The sequence below is a fragment of the Erithacus rubecula genome (genome assembly GCF_903797595.1).
Source record: "Erithacus rubecula genome assembly, chromosome: 3".
In the NCBI taxonomy this organism is placed as follows: Eukaryota; Metazoa; Chordata; class Aves; order Passeriformes; family Muscicapidae; genus Erithacus; species Erithacus rubecula.
In genome coordinates, this window is record NC_136689.1 from 66523747 (window position 1) to 66536071 (window position 12325).

The window sequence follows — 12325 nt, forward strand, 5'->3', positions numbered from 1 at the left end:
CCCAGGTCTTATCAGTTCCTGACAGATCACAGATAGCTGACATGCCTTCTGCCTAGGGCTGCATGTGACCTTAGTGTTTAGAGAAAGTGAGATCAGAAGATAAGAAGTAGAGTATTTACTTACTTTTTTTTTTTTTTTTAACATAGTAAGCTCAACATGCTGTCAAAGCAGAAGTTTTGTAGAATTTTTAAGAAGGTTCAGTTTCGTTATCAGTTTGGTTGGTTGCTGGTTTTCAGGCAATTGCCTAGAAGACTGTCACTGCTGTTGAAGACTCCACATTGCCAGATACATTAGTGTGTGAAGTCAAGAAGTGGGGATTACTCAATTTATGATCCTCATATCATAAGAAGTAGGAAAATCCCTGGATTTGTGGGATTACAGGCAATGCTAAAGCGATCTCTTTTCAAGGATACTGACTGAAGACTATGAGATTCAGCAAGAGCTTTTTGCTTTTTTTCTGATTTCATTTATTCAGTCCAGTCATTTCAGGATAGCTTGCCTTTTAAAATGAACTTTCAAGATACTAAAAACCATGCAGATAGTAAGCACAAGGAATAAGAGAAGTAACAATGAATCTTGAGAAGTGACAATGAATAAACTCTCTATGAGGATTTAGGCTTACTGAAGATCTGCCCCCATAAATTAATTCTGCAGTATTTTATTAAAAAATTGGCTGAAGAACTAAAACTGGATAAGAGAGGCAGGTCTGACAACAGTATCAGGATTCCCCCTATAGATATGTGGAGAGGCAAAGGGTATATTATACACCAGGGTAAATGTTTAAGAGAGAAGTGGAATTTCTCTTACTACTTGTTAATTTTGGTATGTTATATTCTTCCATTCTAATTTTTGCTCTTTCACTGTAAAATATTGCATGCATGCAATAAAAGTTTAATATGGGAAAAAACTGCAGACTGAAGTAGGCATCCTGGAGAGAGTAACAGAGTTACAAAACTTGAAATTAAAACAGAGGATCACCCTTCCCATTCAGAAGAATGAGGATGTTTAACACTTCCTATTCAGAAAAATGTAGATACTAAGTTAGACATACTTGTATTACATCTGTATTGCCTAATACAATTATTTCAAATGAACTTCCCATGCACAGTACTTTTCCAGGACTCTTTGAAATAATGTCAGAAATATTGTTATTTATGTTTTCAGACAAAGGAACTGAGTTTTGGGGAAGTAAATTGACGAACCCAGGTTTCCAGCAAATTGATGAAACAAGGCCTTCCAGTTATCCCAGATCTCTTAGCACAACACAGATCCCTGCAGTTATTATGGACATTATTCACTTTTCATCCTTCTTGCCAGAATTTCTGCAACTCTCACCTTGGGGTTACAATGTGTTTAGCAGTTATCATGGCAAGCCATGATTCATACTGTTTGGACCTCATTCATATTTTGTATGGCATGAGAATAAAGTAAATAACATTCTGGAGAGCTTTGCCAATGAAATATTAAAGGCAGTCTCTTAGATAATGCTCACTGCTGTGCTTTTCAGCTGTAGGGAGGGAGAAGGGCAGCACATTCAATCTGATGGCTATTCTTCCTGGCCTTACAGAAAGACTGCTCTGATGTTTTTGAAGCTGAAGATAATATGATACAGCCTCCAAACTCTGTTGAGCCTCAGGAACAGAGTATATGTACCTTAACTTCTATTGACTTTCAGGTGTGCCATCGGCTTCTGTGGGAACAGCATCAACTCTTGATCAGGCTGGTCCTGATCCCTGTCTCTGTGTGCACTTATCTGACCCCATGAGGAGTGGGTCTGTGATTCTTCAGCTTTTCACAGCGTTCATACTCCAAATTAGTTTGGTCTTGGGTCAGACAGGTGTCAAGGATTGCCTAAGTAGAGGGGAATAGAGGTGCTGTCAAGGGTAGCACGAGGACACCAATGTTTGATTGCAACTGAAGGTTGTGAAATTGTTCCCTTGGAGTTTGCTTGTGCTGGCAACCACTAACAGTGGGTAAGACTCCCCTATCACTAATCTGTCCTTTACAGAGTTCATCAATCCATTATTATGGCATTGCTGCTCATTGGCTTTGCCTTATTCTCCATCTTCCACCCTTTCACTGGACTGTATTGGACTGCAGATGTCCCCGACCTGCCTAGTCCTACCACGGTGTGCCCAGAAAATGACATCTTCACTTTTTGCACACATCTACCACTGACACAGGTATAAATGCACAGGGAATCTGATGGTGGTCACACAGCAGCATCCTCCTTTGACTTACATTTGAGCTACTAAGGATTTCAGGTTTTTTAGGCAGTGTTACTGCACTAGTTATTGGGAGAGACCTTATGCAGTAATATCCTGGCCCTGCCTATTTGAACTATGTGTACCCCCCATCAAATTAACCCTTGGGAGAAAATTTCCCTCACTAACCACCAGATCCCCATCACTACACCTCGAATAAACACATCCCAGGGGTAGAGAGATGCAGTTCTATCATGTCACGCTTCACTGGGCATTAGGGAGCAAAGCATGAGGATGGAGGTAGTGAGCACGGCTTTGAAGCCACGCCTGCCACGGCTCAGCAAAAAGCATCTTTCCCTGCTTGAGGAAGATGGTCGGACCAGGCAGCCTCCAGAGCTGTCTTCCCATCCCAGTCACTATGATCTTCCCATGTTTGCTCCAAACTACTCGCTGTCTCCTGTGTGTCTGTCTGTCTAAGGACATGAATGCCCTTTGTCTACCTGCGATCGCAGCTTGCCCCAGCGTGGCTGGGATGACAGAGCAGGAGACACCGCGGTGCGGTAACAGGGCACAGGCGGCCGGGCGAGGCTGTGCTCCCCGCAGGCTCTGGCAGCAGCCCCCGGTGCCCAAGGCCTGCTGCCTCCTGCCAGAATCCTTCCATTGCCGAAACCAAACCGGTTTCGGGATGGCAGAGGCGGGCGGGCAGCACCTGCCCGATCCCACACCGCATGCCGCAGCCCTGCCCTCCCTGGGCGCACCGGCGGCGGGCGGTCCGTGCCGAGGAGCGACCCACACGAGCCAGCGCCGCTGCCGCCGCCCCTCCGCCGCTTATTCATCCTCGGCCGGCGCTTATTCACGCTCCCCGGAACGCCCGCCGGCCGCGGCAGGTGGGGCAGGTCTGCGGCGCGGGGGACGCTGGGACGCGTAGTTCCTTGGGGCGCGCGGCGGCGGCGCGGCGCGGCGGCGCGGACTACAAGCCCCAGGGCGGCCCTCGGGGGCCGCGCCGCGCGTGGGGTGGCGGAGGCGGCGGCGGGGGGTGGTTCCTGGCAGCGCGGCCCCGCGGCTCTCGCCGCTCCCGGGGGCGGCCGAGCGGAAACCCGCCCCCAGCCGCCCGGCAACCAGGAGGGCGACGGCCGCGGCCAGGGCGAGAGGGATGCGCCTCGCCCTGTGCGACAGCGGCGAGCAGCGGCCGCCCTTAATGAGCAATTAGCCCGTCCCCAGTCCCCCCCTCGGCAAGCACTATCCCATGCACGCCGACCCGCCGCTGGCAGCAGCGGCCGACGGCTTCTCCCGCGGTGCTGGCGTGCGGGTCGCTTAAGCCATGGGGAATGGGATGAACAAGGTAACCCCGCTCGTCGTCGTCGCCGTGCGCGAGTGCATGTGCCGGGCCAGCGCCGCGGAGCCGGGGGTGGCGGTCCCTGCCCGCCTCGGGGCGGGATGCCGCGGCGCCCCCGCCTTTGTCTCGCCCCTGCGCCGCGGGCACCGCTCCGGGAACAAAGGCAGGGGCAGGAGGGCTTTCCCCTTGGGTTTTGGGGGTCCCCCGCCGCGGGGCGAGGGCGGAGGGACGGAGACCGCGGCCGCGCCGCTCCCTCGGGGCGCGCCGCCTCCTTTCCTCCGCCGCAGCGCGGGCGGGCGGGCGAGAGGGGGCCCTGGTTTCGGTGATGTGCCTGGGCTTCCCCTTCCCGGGCCAAGCGAGCTCCCTGCGGTCGGCGAAAGCCGCCGTGCCCCCGGCGCCGGGCTGCAGCGGCAGCTCCGTGTCCCCCAGCCCTGGGGCACCCCCTGACCTGCGGCAGGACTCGGGGCTGCCAGCGAGCGCGGTGACACCAGTGCCGTCACTTGGGCTAGGCTCGCTCCGCACCAGGGCGCGGAGCAGCGCTGGACACGGGCTGGGCCCTCCGGTGCCGGTGGGACAGGAAAGCGCTCGGCCCCGGTGCAGATCGCATGAGGAAGAGGAAGGAAGATGGATCTGTTTTGCAAAGGGTGTTGCCCTTTTGGCAGTAGGGGGCTTATTGTATGCAGCGGTTCCCCTGGCATGTCATGGTGGTTATCTAGGGACCACTGTGATTTTTCTCAGTATCTCCACCTCTGTTTAAAACCCAGGTTTGAAAGTGTGGTGGTAACTAGCCTTTTATATATAGCTTACTATGAGGAACAGAAGTTGAGTCATCTCCTTCGTCTTACATCCTGCTTGCAATGCTTTGGGAGTAGCTTTGCTGTGTGCGTGGCCTCTGACAAAGCAGAGGAGAGCAGCTAGAAATAGCTCTTCACCTGTCCCAGTCTGACATCCTTGTCCCTGGCAGTGAGATTGATGTTCATCCAGAGTGCTTAGGGTGCCACCTGGAAGGGAAAGCCTTTCCATCCTATGGGTAGAGACATTGTTCGGCAGGGAAAAGATCTGGCTGTTGAAGAATTGAGTTAATATGTGGGAGGTAGAACCTCCCTTAGTCCTTCCCTCAGTTTTTGCTTTTGAAGTCTAGGAATAATGCTGTGATATTAGCTGCTCATTAATATTAGCCTTCTAGAAATGGCCAGTTAGGAAGAAACTAATTTTAGGCTTCTGGTGTGTTTATAGTATTTTTCTTGGAATGCTTGAAATTATCAGAATGTTTAGGGGACACAATATGGGATGCTTAAGTTGCAGTCTGGGGAGAAAAAAAAGTAAAACTAAATAGGCAACTCTCAGCCCTTTGAAGCTGCATTACATTTTACTGTGATACTGTGTGGGTAGGAATTGGCAATCTGTGGCTGGCCAATTTGGTCATTTTCATTATGTGAAATGTTGCCGTGACATGTATCACCTGATGCTTTCAGGACAAGCATAACACTGCTTGGATTTTTCTCCCCTTTCTTATGGCTGTAGCCAAGATGTTGAAAAGTTCAGCAGTTTGGGCAGGGCTGGCTCCTTTAAGGAGGCTACAGTCATGTTGGGTAATGGCCATCAGGGTTTATATTTGTAAGGGTCCCACATGTTGGTCTGGAACTTGCCACCTTCTGAATGTGCCTCTGGATCATCTCTTCCTTCTGATCTTGTGAGTTGGCAGAGCTGGAGGGGCAAGAGGAAGCATGGAGCCATCAGTGCAGGTGTAGGGGGTTGCTTGACTTAGTGTAGCCAGTCAATGCAAATTGCTTTAGTTTGCACCTGAAGTGTGTTTCTTGTGGTGGAGCTGTATATGGATGGTAGGAAAAAATAATCAGCTTATTTGATGGTGGATTATTTCATTTAAGGAGTCCCTTTGTACTGATGCCAAGGAAAGAGGATTAATGATGGCTTGTAATGGGTGTGGTAAGAAAGAGCTTCAAGGACTGCTGCAGCCTCTGGATGCTGATCCTTTCCTCAATGGCATGGTCCCCTCCTTATTTTTCTGTCCCATGATACTGATGTATTTCATAGCAAATAGCAATTGCACGTGACTTTATGTGGCCATTAGAGTGATAAGGGCTGGAGGCCTGGCATTCTTTTTAGGTGGAGTTTGTCTTTTGTTGCTGATTTTCTCTGTAAAATTATCCTGGCCTGTTTTTTTTTTTTTTTCCCTAAAGCCCATCCAAGCCTTTTGACATTTCCCACATTAAACTGAAAACATTTCTTCATACATACTTATCTCATTCTGTTCAGAGAGGAAAAATTTGCTTGTCAATATTGATTAACCTATCTAGTATTAATTTTCAGTACTTCACCTTTTTTATTTTATTTTTGAGATATATATTTTACAGAATGAGGGATAGGGACTTAGAAAATTGTCTTAGTGGTCTGATTCATGCTTAATGTCTAACTTGGACTTGTGTTCAGAGTTCAAGTCTGTGGTTGAAATGTAAAAGGATGTTTTCCAGGAGCTGAAGTCTAGTGGCTGAGATGGTGACAAGATTTGACTGTCTGTGAACAGGGTCTTGGTGAAGAGCTCTTCCTGAGGTTTAGTTGTTTAGTGCTGTTAAAGTTAACTGACAGTTATTTGTGTAAACTCTTCAGAAGATTCGACTGTTATCTCTACAAAAGGGCAGATAAGCCCTGTTGTAAGAGTGAATTAATAAGAAATTTAAACCAGTGTGGCTAGTAGTTACAGCTGAGGTAGCCAATTTTTTGGAAGTCAGAGAAGCTATGCCAGTTCATGTCATCAGCAAATTCCCCTCCCTGATATGTGCCACTTCCTGTACTACTGGACAAAGGTAGACTTGTCTTCTCCTTTTACAGTGCCAGCCATCCCTGAGAAAGCTCCATGGACTTTTCTGGAGTGCCCATAAGACTAACACAGCCAGAAGCAGTGTTGGGCAATGAGTTAGATGCCTTATTATAAGCATTTGTTGATATAGGAATCAGCAGCTAAGTAGCCCTTTAAGCCATTTTCCAGAGGTGTATTGTCAGAAGCATTAGCAGCTACTGTCTGTTCCAGGGCTCAGTCTTTGTGCAAGGTGGAGAACATGTGCTTCACTCATGTAAGGTACGAACTGAGACAGACGTTGGTGTCCTTGTCTCTTGGTTGTGCATTCTTCTACATCAATTACTTGGTCTGTGGTAATTTTCTCAATGTTTCGGATCATATAAAGAGGCTACTGTTTTTATTCATATAGCAGTGGTTGAGAAGTTCACAAAAACAACCACCTTATTTTTCTATTCCTCTGACTCCCACCCCTTCTCTCTCTCACGCCCCTAGCAGCCATCAGCCTTCATTCTGCACAGCCCAGAGTTGCAGTTACTGAAGGCAGTGTGAGATGACACAGCTGAAAGTTCCCAGCCATAGTCTAGTGATGAAGTATTAGTCAGCATGACATGAAGATTCACTTCTTTCCAGGTAGCTTTCACCCATAGTAATGTTTCTTGCTTCTAGAATGACTGGTACGACAGGGATCACATCTGTCCCTGGTTGCACGATGTCCTAATTACCTGTCTAGCATACAGCATTGCTTCATGATGCACAAATGCAGACTTCTGGATTTTTCTTCCTTTGCCAACAAGAAACCTCATTTCTGCAACCCCCCAGTGCTTCTCAGTGTCTTTAATTTCTAATGTCAAAGCTTAATGACTGTGACTGGAAATTAGGCTTTTATTCTCTCTTGAGAATGCACATTTGATGCAGAAATAATGTCTGGAGTTTAAAATGCTATAGTCTACAGCAGTGGTGATGTGATGGAAGATTTGTGCTGCAGATAGGAAATACCAGACAGCTATTTTAAAATACCAGAAAGCCTTTTAATTTTTTTTTTCCATTTTCTATGCTTAAATTGAGGGAACTCACTGGGATGGTCTCATTGGTAAAATTCATTCATAACTTCAGTTCCTTTTGCTTTAGAACATGATTTTGTTTACAGAATTTAGTCTCTTTGGCAATGACTCTTGAGTACTGTCCTCTCTGGAACAGCTACAGGCATCTTTTTCCTTGCCTGGGATGCAGCATTAGAGCTGCACTCTAGCAGTATCATCAAGAGTGCTGAAATACTGAATTGTCCCTTTAAACTATGAGTCCTGTGCACACAACAGTGGACAGCAGGGTGTTGTAAAGGTTCTTTACCACACACGATTCCCTGGCATTGGGAGATGCCCTGGGGATTTTTGTGTCTTTGTAAAAACATTGAGTTTGTACAAATGAAGAGGAAAGGAAAAGAGAGAAAGCTGTCTGAGCTTATCATTGCAAAATGTACAGGTGCCCGTTTGCACGAGACTAAGATGAGCCGGTGCTGTCAATCAGGCCTTAATTTGCAAGCAAGGGTCTGCAAGCAATAAGGTACAGCAAGGGTCCCAGAGGGGCTTTCTGTATCATCAGGGGGAGAGCTGAGCCCTGTGTTTAGAGCTGGTGTGTGACACAGCAGGCAGAGAGTGACACCCAGCAAAGCCTGAAGGGAGGAATGTTTTCCCAAACCAAAGCTGCAAGGAGCGCAAGAGTGCTGCAGCCTCTTTCCCCAAGGCTCGATAAATAACAGTGAACATGACGCATTGAGCAGATGAAAGCCCAGAAGTTAGGGCAGGTCAGGAGCTTTACAGGCTCTTCTGCTGAGCTGGGATGTCAGCAGGAAGCCTGCAGTGAAACGGAGTCTGTGGCAATAATCCCTGATGAAAAGTCCTTAATGACTTTCGGGACTTCGCAGCTGCCGGATTGAGCTAAATGGGTGGAGTTTTCCCTTTAAATAGCTGTGCATGAGAGACTTGCTGCTGTTGTGGTGACACTGGGGTGTTGCTAAGGCTATAGGAAGTCAGTGCTGACATATCTGTATTGGTGGTATGCTAAGCATGACTGAAGAAAAATGGATCATATGGTTTCACCACCACACTTCTGATCTCCACAAAGGATGTGGTGTGGGTCAGACACTTCAGGTGGCAGAGAACAAACATCTTGGCCAGCAAACGTGTGTTCGGTGTGCCTGGGAGTTTTTTTGATGTTCCCAAGTTGAGAGGGTTATGACAGGGAGGGAGGGGTAGCACTACGTTGTCACCTGCCCCTGTGTCTGTGCATGCACGTGTCCTGAGACTGCACACGCTGGTCCTTGGGCAGACCTTGAAACTCCCCAGTTAAAGAATGTCCTGTAACTGATGCCTGTGCAGGAATCTGAGAGTGTGGGGTGAGTGGGTAGATCTGGGAGAGAAACATGCATTTCACAGACTTTCAGCAGTTTCTTTTCTATGTGAACACACAAGTCACTGTTTGCAGTGATTTCCTCGAAGAGCTCCAGAGTGCTGCAGCCCTGACTTGCATGGCTTTGCACTTCAGCAGCCTCGGAAGGTGTCATTTTGCAGGGCTTTGTCCAGCTTCCTTAGCAACTTTAGGCAAATCACCTTTGCTGTTTGAAGTTTCATCATTAGTTCCATGAGGGTAACTCTTACCCTGCTGCGGGGGGCAGGGGAGGGCTGCCTTGCAAGGCTGCTTCATAATTTGTAAACCACATTTGCTGTCCTTGGAGAGCCTCCATTAAGTGAAAGAATCCCCACAATTAACAAGCCTTCTTCCAAGGAATACTGTCAAAGCTCAGCGTGCCTAGAGCTATCTGGTTTGGGAAGGTTGCAAAGAGGCATGAAATGTTATCAGCATGTTTTAAATTGCATTTCAGTATAGTCGGCTAAAGTAGTATGTTCCATCCTGTATGCAAATTGAACTTTGTCAAATTGTCTTACCACAAGATATCTATATTTGATACTATATTTCTTTCTCACAGATTCTGCCTGGCTTGTTCATTGGCAACTTTAAAGGTAAGATTAGTTTTATTATTATCTCTAGGATTACTTAGCAGGGGTCTTAAGGTGTTGTTTTGCAGACCCTCAGAATTCTCTGGCATCTCTGTAGCTTTTTAACCCCATCTTTCTTCATGTCTGGATTCTCCTGGTAGCACTTAAAGAAGAACTCGTTTGCTCTCTCATCTGTGTGCTGTGCTGCAAGTACTTTGAGAAAAGTAAAATGAATACCACCTCCTCGGAGTATGCTTCTGCCTTAAATGATTCCCATGCTTGGCGAGCAAGCCTGTGAGCCAGGCAGATTCTTTATAAGGCTATTGCAAGTCCTCCTTATAAGTAAAGGCTTACTATGCCTGCTGCTCATTGCTTTCATTATTTTGGTTATTTATAACAACTGCTAAAGAGTTCTGTTATCACCGCTTGTGAGACTGATAGGTCTGCTGGTTGCAGCCTGACCACTGATACTCACAGTCTCTGTTGCAGATGTAAGTTTCTGTGGATTTTTTTTCCTTCATGCATGAGGTTTATTTTTTGTGTACAGAAACACAGACACACTTAGAGAACACAGAATACTTTATGTCCAAATAAATGGCCTGTTCTCAAAGCACTCTGTTAGCTGCAGTTCTGGCTGACTCTCCCTACTCAGAAATAAACCAGTTGTGCATGTACAGTTGTTTTGATGGATGTAGACCCCATATTTCCTATGTTTGGGTAGAACAGCAATGCAGGGCTCACAAGGGCTCCTGCAATATCCTCTCCTTCCTGGGCTGTCTGATACCACACCCAGTCTGTTAAGGCTGGCAACCTCTACACTGGATTTAGATAGTGCTGCACCTTCTCTCTCCCTCACACACATTCTTCCTTCCTTGCCTCCCCATCCCAAGACCTGTGAGTTAATTGTTTTTTTCCTGATTTAACTGCTTCTGGATCTGCTGACCCATACTGTGGATCCAGTGCTTTCTGCCCCTTGGGACCTGGAGCTGATCACTGTGGAAGGCAGTCTGGGGGTACACATGAGGTTAAAAGCTGCCTTTTGCCACACCATAAACACAAGTAGGATGGTTACTGTGTGAGCGAGTTAATTGTGCCATGGTAAGGAAAATGAGAGATAGAGGTGATTTCATGCTGATAATGAAAGGAGAAAAAAGAAAAAATACAGGAAAAAATGACAATAAGGCCAAGAGGGTAGTTTTGAAAGCCATTTGGACCACTGCATGGTCTGATGACAAAACTAACTAACTTGGTCACAGCCATGTTGCTTCCTCTTCTTGTTTTCTTTTCTGTTCCTGAGGTAATTCAGGTGAGGAATGGAGTTGGGAGGATGTTGGATAGTGGAGTCCTTTATGTTTCAGGTAGTCTGGCAGGATGGGCCCTGCTAACATGGCTCCCAGTCTGTCCCTCTCACCACGGCCAAGCCTTGCCCAGGGGAGTGACACTCATCTGGAGCATCTGTTTGCTGGTGCAGTTCTGTTTTCAGTGCAGGGGAGTTGGCCAGGGTTGTGGAGTGAGTCAGCATCTCACCCACGCCAGGCCCATGCCCACTCTCCGTGTGCCCTGGAATGGCAGCCCGGGAATGGCACGGCGGCCACGCCTGCATGGAGAGCAGAGGCGTGCAGGTGGAGGAGCTGAGTGGGAAGTGCTTCTGGGAAAGGGTGTAATGCTTCTGCTTGTCTCCACAAAAGAGAGGAAAGGCGAGTTGACTTTAACCCCAGTGTTTGTGTTATGGAGTCTGTTTCTAAAATGAATTAAAAATACAAACAAAATGTCCGTTTATTTACTACTGTGACCTTTGCTCGTATTGCATTTAATCATTACGTTCTACCCTCACAAGTACCTGTTAAAATCTCAGATAAGCTACCATACCTGGAGAGGAAATAATAGGTGTTGCAGTACACTTCACTAATACAAGAGCATACTTTTACAATTCCAACCCTGTGCTGCATCCCAGCACCCCCTTGCCTCACTGCCTAGGAGCAGCTGTACCAAGCTCTCTGTGGAGTGGAGTCATCCCAGTTAGGAACAGGTTGTTGGTTAATTACCAGGGTATTTTTCTGGAAGAGCTTGCTCTGGATGTTCTTGGGGTGTGTTCTGATTTGTGACACTTTTTAAGAAAGTGGCTAATGAGCACTGAGGCTGTCACGAAGGTGATCATTATCTGAGAAATACTCAGCAGCATGTGCAGTTTGGATTGGTCAGAATATCCTGATTTGGGCAGTTGAAATCACTAGCTACTTGTGAAAACAGGGCTTTACAAGATTTCTTCCTGTAATGCATTTTTGACCAGTCTCCCATTCTCCAGCTCACGACTATTAGCTTGAGAAAGAATAAAGTTGCATCTTGTCAATAAGATGAGGAAACACTGAATCCCTGGTGTTGTGCATCTTGCCCGGCCACAGGGCTGAGAATTCGAGGCACTGTCGAGACCCTGAGCAGGGGTGGAGAGGAGGGAACTTCTCCTGAAGTTGAGTCAGGGTAAGGTCTGCAAATCGCTCTGATCTGCCCTCTGGAGGATAGCATTTCCCCAGTGACTCCCCAGGGAGCCTGGGCATGCACAGTTTCCAGAGTTAAAGCACCTCCTACTCACTCCTGTCTTGCTGCTGCATGGGAGACCTCTGGGAACACATCTGGCACAGTTCTTTCAGATGGGTGCCTTTCTGCTGAGTGAAAGTAGGATGTTTGAGATGTTGAACACTAATTCTGGAGGGTTGGTATCTGGAGAAGTCATTCAGCAATTGTTCTGATTGGGGCATTATTATTCACTATTCAGCTATATTTCTACTTTAGGCCTAGTAAACTTAAATACATTTATGATAGAGCAGTGGAAATTCTGCATTTGATTGGGAGATAAACTGAGGCCCAGAAACAGCTTGTGAAGTGAACCTGAGGCAGAAATGGGAGCTGAGCTTGCTGCTTCTTTTTCATTTTCTGCTGCAAAAAACTCTAAGCACATAGACTGAGAGGGGCTTTA

General features: G+C 47.2%; 1 protein-coding gene and 1 long non-coding RNA gene across 3 annotated transcripts in view; both read left to right on the forward strand.

Annotated features, from left to right (window-relative positions):
* LOC306799660 overlaps window positions 1–1638 on the forward strand; it is a 59658-nt gene extending 58020 nt beyond the window's left edge. Inside the window, exon 4 of the long non-coding RNA XR_013773656.1 lies at window positions 1165–1638. This is a non-coding gene — a long non-coding RNA (uncharacterized lncRNA). The remainder of the gene's footprint in view (window positions 1–1164) is intronic.
* Window positions 1639–3221: 1583 nt separating this feature from the next.
* Window positions 3222–12325, forward strand: part of LOC306799648 (interferon regulatory factor 4) — a 75215-nt gene continuing 66111 nt past the window's right edge. The window contains exons 1-2 of one of the 2 annotated variants that reach the window (XM_079300989.1): window positions 3222–3546; window positions 9342–9375. In XM_079300989.1, the coding sequence (XP_079157115.1) occupies window positions 3526–3546; window positions 9342–9375 (55 nt within the window). In that variant the 5' untranslated portion in view covers window positions 3222–3525. The remainder of the gene's footprint in view (window positions 3547–9341; window positions 9376–12325) is intronic. The other variant, XM_079300990.1, reaches the window with a different exon arrangement.